Below are 8995 nucleotides of genomic sequence, written 5' to 3' on the forward strand. Positions count from 1 at the left end.
CATTTGTGGTCCAGATAGGAGTGCAACTAAAGATCAGCCAGAGGCAGCTATGTTCTTTTAGCAGGAGCTATGAGTCAGGATCCCCCTCCCCCTTCACGTTGTGAATCAACACCTTATTGAGGACTGTGGGGTCCTTGGTGCTCTCTGACCTTGGATGTTTCCTTGCAGATGTTTCATTACCAAACTAGGTAATCACTGATGATCTTACCTAGTTTGGAAACGAAATGTCTGCAAGAAAACAACCAAGCTCAGAGAGCACCAAGGACTCCCTAGTTCAAAAGCCTGAGCTACAAATATTCTCTCCTTTTGATATTGAGGATTTGACTTTACACTTTTGGGGGGCACAGTTCTCTGAACAGAAGAGCACAGAAACAGATGAAGGCGGAGCCAGTATTGGGTCTTCTCAATTCCTCCAGTATCTTCCCACAATTAGTATATTCTACTTTCTTCTTCTTTTGTCATAATACTTCATTTCCCAAACCATCACAGCTTCTGCAATCAGCTTTGATTGTTGCTGTTTTCTACTTCCACTCTACCATTTTTCTCATCCCCACACTATCAATTTCTCTTCCCTCCCTAATCTTAACAAATTGCTATTTCACAAAGAATCACCCATGAAATTTACCAGCTAAGATTTCAGGCATTTCCAAATCCACACTTCCTAGGTGAAGGAATTTCACAGTTTCATGGCTTTATTGCTTATCTTGATACTTTTATTTCAGAGCAGGAATTCTAAAACTCATGATTAAAGTAATATTGATGATCCTAATGGCTGGCATTTGTGCAGTTCAAAAATATGCATATTTATTTAGAAGCGTATTCCAGAAGGCATGGAAGTATTTGTAGTAGCACAGTTCTAAATAACTATGCACAGCTTACATCTTTAAGCTGTCTAGTTTTTAGATTGTTGTTTTAAAATAACTGAACTTCAGGCTAAGTTAAAATTGCAGCAGTTATTTAACTTGAATTCTTTCTTATGCCAGATTGTGATGAGTCACTCTTTGAGAATACTCTGCAGCTTCGAGAGAAACGACTCGATATTGAGGAGGCTTCTGCTGAGGAGAAAAAGGCTATTGAAAATGCCAGGAAAGAATATGAAGCATTGACAAAGAAGGTACAATGGCTTTTTCAACTAGCTAGGCTTGTCCCCTAGCTAGTAACACATTCCTGAAAACCCTTTGCTGTTTACTTAGATGAGGGTTAGAATATTAAGGCTGGAACAATTATTTTATGGAAGCAAGAATGAACAAGTATTCATTCTACTCATTGAAGTTTGGAATCATAATCTGAAATAACAGATGAGATGTCCTGTGGAGACTTGAAGTTATCATTGATATGTTTATTGCCTCAATTAACTTTTCTTAATATGGACTATATCAGAAATACAGTAAACATCCATTTGGGCTACATGACAACATGCTTGTTTCTAGTCAGGAAATGACTGAAAAACAAAAGTAGCAATGAAAAGGCTTGTTTTGGAGAACTGCTATTAGCAGGGAGAGAAAGGTCCTTTAATTGTATCTTGGGAGCAGGGGACATGTTGCTTGATAATATTCTTTGCTTTGCAGATACTATCACTTCCTTATTCCCTCAAGCTAAAAAACTGAGAAAAAGAAAAAAATTAGTTTTCCTATAGTAGAAAAATAGTGGAACACTTCCTCCTGTTTTACCTTAATCTAATAAATCATTTTGTGGTGGTCAGTGCCTGCATTCTAAGATCTTTCTTTTGTAACATGGCTATTTCTTAACAGGTGAAAGTAGTAGCGACCAGCCTAGATGCGGCAGAATGGGAACTTGAGGCCTTTCAGAGAGAAAAGCAGCAGAGACTGAATGAGCTGCATGTCGTAGTGCCTCTAAAACTTCACCAGGTGATGACTCAGATGGATTTTACTGTTTCTGATTGGACTTTTGATAAATCCTTGTTTTTGTATATGATGGCTTGTAATTTTTTTTCTTTATTGCTACTAGTGTACAATTGAAGCGTCTTTCAAACCATCTTCATAACCGATCTATTTGAAATATTGGACAGAATTGTGCCAAAGGTGGTTTTTTTCAAAAGGCACCTTTTGGAAAAACTTTGTTTTTCCTTGAAGACTTTTCGCTGTTCATTCAAGAAACTTGTGCAATAATTGTACAGAATTATTTTGTTTCTCTAGAGTCTAGACTCACTGTGGACCTAGAAGCATATGAGCAACTCTTGGACACTTGTAGAAAATCAGTGAGAATTAGCAAAATAATACAGAGCTCTCCAGATTTATGTATATTCTACTTTTATTTGCAGGTGGAATATATATCGAATGGAGAAATTCCCTCTGACCTCTCACAGTCTTTGGTATTTACCAATCTATCTTTAGTGAACCTGCAACAAAGAATTATGACTTTGCAGCACGAGAAATTAGAACAGAGGTCCCTTTATAAGAAGGCCCGGGAACAGCATAAACAACTAATTCGAGACAGAAGAGAAATAGCACATACGATTGAGCGTGAGTTGCTAATTTCAAGTTAATTAGTATGTAAAAACTTTTCAGTTTGGTCCAGGGCAAATAGATGATGAACTACTATTTCCTGCAAGTGTAGTTTATATACTTAGCTGTTTTCTGACACAGAAAGGTGGAAATGTCTTACAACATTGCTTCTACATTCAATACAACCCTAGATATTGAACCATTAAGGCAGACTTACCATTAGGAAAGTGAGATAGCAAATACCAGTAATATTTAATTAGCGATTCAAAGAAGACATTGGTGCATAGTGCTATGTATCCTCTGGACTGCCTTGCACTTTCTAATCAAGCCTGTCAATTTCAGTTATCACAATTATTTTGTTTTTAAAAAGGAATGACTTAGGTCTAATATGAGTTTAGCTGGTCTTGCACTGCTCTGCTGGCTGGGGAATTCTGGGAGTTGAAGTCCGCACATTGTCTAGCGGCCAAGGTTGAGAGACACTGCTCTAAAGAAATAAAAGATGTTGGGTGATTTTGTGTTCCCTCAAATTCTTAACTAACTTAAATCTCTCATCAAAGTCGCTGAACTCACTTTTTCAAAGTAAGATAAAGCTGTTTGTCTGGTTCAATTTCTATATGAGGCTCAGGAAAAGATGCCATCTTGTACTTCGCCTCAGACAGTAAAATGGTATAGCACATAGTAAGCTGTAAGCATTCTTTCCTACTTTTACAATGACAACTGAAGATTGTTTTAGGCATGATATGTTAGTGCGCATGCTTTCTGTATTTATTGAAAATATAATATTGGGCTTCAGTATTTCAAGACAATATTTAAAATGTTGTTTAAAAGATGGAAAAACAATGGACAAATGGCTTCAATTTAAAGCTTCCATTTTTTAGAACTGGAAGAGAAATGCAATCAGCTGATGATGATGAAATTTGGCCGGATTGTAGACTTGGAAGCCCTTCAGACTCTTTCTGTTAACACAAACCTGGAAGAACTCAGGATGAAAGTAATGGAGAAAGAGCGAGTTCAAGCCATAGAAATTAAAAAATGGGAGGTATGACTTGATATTGAAGCAATACTATGAATCAGCCTTTGAAAGTATCAGATGGATTGGCATTGGAGATGCTTGGGGCATGGTTAAAAAATGGAGTAAAAAAAGACTTCACTCTGTATTAAATCACATACTGCATTTCATGTAACCTATTTTATTTTGTAGAAATTATGTGCAAGGTTGGAAACAATGTTAACAAAAATTTTAATGATGAACTATTGGCTCAGAGAAGTTGTTAGAATTGATGATAGGAAAGTGAGGGACCAAAAATATATCTCAGGAATCGAAATTTTGAGAAATTTTTATCTTTTGTTGACATTGCCTTTTGAAAAAATGGAGCCAAACTTAAATAATTTTAATTTTAGTCACTTCATGCTTCGTTTTTATTTCTAGTTTTCTAAAAAGAAAATGGTTTGGTGTACTGTGTAAGGCAGACTTGGGTATTTTACAGCCCCTGGGCCATATCCAACCCTTTGTCTGTCTCTGTCTGGCCCGCATGAGGTCAGTCAGAAATTAGAAATCAAGTGTGCTGCAGGGGACTGGAGAGGAAGCCAAGTCGGCTCCAGCTCTGCATCAATAGCAGGAATTCTCCCTAGTCATACATATGATACTCAATATAATATAATATTTAGTCTTCCCATGTTTCTCCAGATTTATTTAACTGCATATCTGTAATGGTTTATTACAGTTTATTTAAAAAGATAATTTTCTTAAAATATCAGGAAAGTTAAAAGCTCTCACCTTTGCTGTTGCCAAAAACACACGAATGCTTAACTCAGAAGTCGACTTCATTGTAATTTACGAATATTGACACTGTTTTTGAGGTACATCTTCAGAACCCTACCTAACTAGTAATGCACACTAACTGAGTTCTCAGTCAGTACTAAATTGGCTGTTATGATCAGTGAGGGGAAATCTTGAGCTCTCAAGTGCAAATATAAGATATGGATGTTGTCATTAATAAGTTCATTAATATGCTTGCTCTGTTCCAGGATAAAATCCTTGAGATGCGTCAGCAGCAGATGATGGTAACAAAAGAAAATACTAGTAAACTAAAGCAAATGAATGCATTTTGCATGGAAAAGATGAAACTTGAAGCTAAATTGGATGCACTGCAGAACTACTTGGTATGTGTTACTTTGTTTAGAAATTCATGAGTAGTAAGTCCAAAAGCATTTTCTTTTATTTTTTAAAATTTCTATAGTGGTTATAACAAAAGGTTGACCATCTGTGTATGCAGCTACTATTCAAGATTCTCAGATTGATCTATGACCTTTATTTTATATGACCATTTAATATATAAGACCGCTGTATACAAGACCATTGTATATATGACCATTTAATCTCCATAATTAAGATATTTAATCTAGTTACACATTGGACTTTTTATCTAGGTTGCAAGCAAACAAAAACATAATTTTATCAAGCCAAAAAGGGGATAGCATATTTGGATTGTTTTGTTGTGAAGAATGTGTATTTAACAATGTGAAATTATAGCTGGCAGTTCTTTAGCTGCTGTTGGCCTTAATTTGCACTGAGTTCTTCCAAAGAACCTAGCATGTTATACTGTATTGGCATAGTATACGTGTGGATCCAATAGCTTTTATAATTGACAGATGGAAATTTTGTCAATGTTCCAATTTTCTCAGTGTTCTTCCAGTTCTACTTCTGTGAATATTTATTTTGTATTATACATATATCATAAAAGAATATTGATTTGCTAGCTTTTATTCTTTGTTTTTAATTCTGGATGTGATTATTTCCAGAACTGTGCAGCAGTGGTGGGTTCCTCCCGGTTCGGCCCGGTTCGGCCGAGCCGGTAGCGGTGACGATATGACATCACCGAACCGGTTCTGCCCCCCCCCCGCATTATTCTTACCTTTTATTTGGCCCCACCCCCAATCTATTGCTGCCTCCTGAATCCCAGCTGATCGGCTAGAGGGGGAAAAAACTGTTTAAACTCTTGCCGTGGGGCTTCAAAGGGCCGCCCTACAGCTGATCAGTGTTAAAAGAAAACAAATGAGTAGACCAGTGGTTCCCAAAGTGGGCGGTACTGCTCCCTAGGGGTCGGTGGGATGCCTTAGGGGGGCGGTAAGAGGCAAGGGGGGTGGCAGGGGGGCGCTAGAGGCAAAAGGGGGCGGCAGGAGGGCGCTAAGTAGCAAGGAGGGTGGCCCCCATCTTTTGGCCTGTGCAGTTACCTCCTTGCAAGCAAACAGCAAGAAAAAACAACTCCTTTCGGCTTCAGCATAAACTAATTAGCCCATTGATTAGATCGGCCTCCCGACTCTCAGCTGATTTGCTCTCAGCTGTTTTGCGCAGGGCTCTGCTGCTTGCTGCAAAGAGCTAAATTGCTGGAGCAGATTTTTTTTCTCCTTGTGCAAATCAAGCTGAAAAGAAAACTGAAAGTAAAGCAGGCTGTTGGCTTTGCTATTTGCTGCAACATTGGAAAATTAGGCAGAAGCAGATTTCTTTTCTTTTTCCTCACCAAAAAAGATAGGTGCAAACAATGGGAAATTTAGGACAAAAGAGGAGAGTTCAAGATTTTAAAACACACACACAAAAAAAGCTCTATTTAACTAGGGAATTGTAATAATTGAGATTCTATTAATTGTATATTGTGCTGAAAGCAGAAATGGTTAAATTGTGGTTTGGAGGAATATATGGGGGAAATTATTTGGTTTGTTATTATTGGTAAATATAATTAATTGATTTGTAAGAAATTGGATTGCATGGAAATAATTGGAATATTCATATTAATATACAAAAAAGATAGTTATATAACTAATTGATTTATATTAAAATGAATTGGTATTAAACAACTGTAATATTACATAATTATCCAATGTGAGGATGGATATAAAAATAGATGACAATGGGAAGGGGTATAATATAGAATAGAAGGGAAAAATTGAATTTGATTAAGATTAGAGATGAGGATGAAGGGTAATATTGGTTTTTTTAAAAAATAGATGAGGAATAAATATGGCAAAAAGGAAATATAGAAATTGTAAATTTAATTGAAATGACTACACACTGTTTAAATTTGTGAACCGGCCAAATATTCTGTTAAAAGAAAATACATTGTATGTTTGTATGTGTGTTTCTAATTATTGCTATTTATTCATATTTGTTCTCTTTTATTCTTTAAAGTTTAACAATTCATTCTTTATCTTAATATCTTTATATTTGTTTGGGGTTGCTAGGATATTTAAGCTTATTCTTTTCATTTACATATGTGGGGGGGGATGCTTTTCAAGGAGCCACAAGGGGGGCTGAGAGCAGTGTCATTCTGACAGTGTCTTTTAAAATTGCTTGGAAGACCCATTTTTTCCCTAATAATAATGGTTTGTATACTTGCAATAAAACATATACCTGGAAAAAGTACTTGCAAAACTTGGACAGAAGGAAAAGAAAGACAGGACTGGACTCATTATCAGTAGCTAGTTAATTCATTGTTATCAGTGACTCCCACTGATTCTAAACTCATTTTAAGACTGGGATTGGTGACTACTGAAATTAAAGTATTCAACATTGGTCTCAGAAATCTTTGATTTGAACTATCAAATCTCTAATTTGAACTATCAAATCTTTGATTTGAACTTTGATTTGAACTATAGCAAGAAAAATCATAAAATGGGGCAAAACTCACTTAACCATAATAATTTCTAGGTATTTTAAGTGTAGAGAATTCAAGTGTTGAGAATGACCCATTATTTCGTCTCTTTTTCCGCACTAGGTACCACTATTTGATTTCTTTTCATTTTATTCAAATAACAACAGAAAACCCGATACAGTTCAGTATGAATTGGCTTTCCAGTCCTTCCTTGATGCACTTTTTCACATTGGTTATCTAGTTTAAATGCCAAAGAAAAATCAATGATATATTTTTCAGACCTTTGGAGGATCACACTATCAATTGTTCACACTGCTCAAGCAAAACTAACAGGTGTGAATTAAGTTTTAGCTAAAAAATGGAGCTTTAATTCCAGAAGTCCATTCTTTAAACTTGGACTTCTGTAATTAAAAGGGTTTGGATTAAATGGTACTCCAGACAAAAGATGGAGAAGAGTATTTTGCTTTTAGACATGATAATAGCTGTCTAGAAAGGTGAGTGATGAGCTATTTTTACGTCATCAGAAATTTAATTTATTACCTGTTAAAAATGCAGAGAAAAGGAGTACAAGGAGCAAATAAAAGACCTTCATGTTGGGGTTGGTTCTGGACCAAATCTTACTTGTGGACAGAAACCAGCTCTCAGCCCTCCTTGTGACTTCTTGAAAAGCATCCCCCCCCACACGCTCCACCACCTTAGGAGAGAGGGGAGGGCTGCAGGTTGATCCCAAGGGGGTCTGGGGCTACTGGTCTACCAGTTAAAAGCCTGATAGACCAGTACCTCTGCTAAATCCTAAAGAATTGTCACATGACCATCAAGCCACGCCCACAAAATAAGCCACGCCCACAGAACTGGTAGTAAAAAAATTTAGAACCCACTCCTGCTGTGCAGGGTTTTTTTTTCAGATATCGCCTTCTCATTGGACTTTATTTGTATTAGCAGTATTAGTATTTCTGTTTTTAGCCTTTGTATACTTTGTATAATTATACTTATGACCACTAAACAACTTTTCTTCCAGTAGTTCTGCAGCTTCTGGCACTGGCTGCTCAGCCAACAATCCTGTGTCCCATAGCCCACTTGTCACCAGACATTCAGGAACTCAACACCTACCATGTTTCCCCGAAAATAAGACCCTGTCTTATATTTTTTTGAACCCCGAAATAAGCGCTTGGCCTTATTTTTGGGGACATCTTATTATTTTGGGATGCATGGAGGAAACCAGAAGAAATGGCGGGGACCAACTGCACATGTGTTTAAATATTTTTGGGGAGGGCTTATTTTCAGAGGGGGCTTATTTTAGCACATGCACTCACAAGTCCGATTGGGCTTATTATCAGGGGATGTCTTATTTTTGAGGAAACAGGGTAGCACAATCTTTGTTGTCCTGGACAACAACCAATCTGAATTATTATTATTGAGATTTAGAAAAGTTTCTGGATTTTGTTTTACAGGGAGCAGAATTTCAAGGACCTCGCAGAGTAGATATTGAGGAAAAGGAAAAATTAATTGCACTTGTTCAGCTGCAAGCTCAAGAAGCTGAAGTCTTGAAAGAAGAAATAACTCTCCTGAGTCGAAAGGATGGTCGTATCTTCCCAGCCTCTCAAAGTCTTTTCCAGAGAGATGAGATTATAGATTAAACAGTATCCTAGTTTTGGGTTGTTGTTTTTTTAAATAAAAATCAGTCTCATTTCATGTATATAGCCAGCAAAGTGCTCTTGAGAGTTTACCCTTGTTTATTTTAATTTTGGAAGAAATGCTCTGCCTTGAACTATTGTTTAAGTTGAATTTTAAGATTATAACTTCTCTGGAGATGCAGTGATTGAGAAAACCTGTACCATTTGAATGACAGTTATTAAAGATATAGAACCATTCTTGATAAAA

At 36.6% G+C, this 8995-nt stretch overlaps 1 protein-coding gene across 4 annotated transcripts in view; it reads left to right on the plus strand.

Annotated features, from left to right (window-relative positions):
- The window catches only part of CFAP44 (cilia and flagella associated protein 44), a 59452-nt gene extending 50457 nt beyond the window's left edge, over window positions 1-8995 (plus strand). For 3 of the 4 annotated variants that reach the window (XM_034411849.3, XM_034411856.3, XM_087894825.1), the window contains 6 exons: window positions 984-1114; window positions 1752-1868; window positions 2282-2483; window positions 3344-3504; window positions 4494-4628; window positions 8566-8995. In XM_034411849.3, the coding sequence (XP_034267740.2) occupies window positions 984-1114; window positions 1752-1868; window positions 2282-2483; window positions 3344-3504; window positions 4494-4628; window positions 8566-8751 (932 nt within the window). In that variant the 3' untranslated portion in view covers window positions 8752-8995. The remainder of the gene's footprint in view (window positions 1-983; window positions 1115-1751; window positions 1869-2281; window positions 2484-3343; window positions 3505-4493; window positions 4629-8565) is intronic. The other variant, XR_015734408.1, reaches the window with a different exon arrangement.

Source organism: Pantherophis guttatus, chromosome 5 (genome assembly GCF_059756535.1).
Source record: "Pantherophis guttatus breed Tessera chromosome 5, ASM5975653v1, whole genome shotgun sequence".
In the NCBI taxonomy this organism is placed as follows: domain Eukaryota; kingdom Metazoa; phylum Chordata; class Lepidosauria; order Squamata; family Colubridae; genus Pantherophis; species Pantherophis guttatus.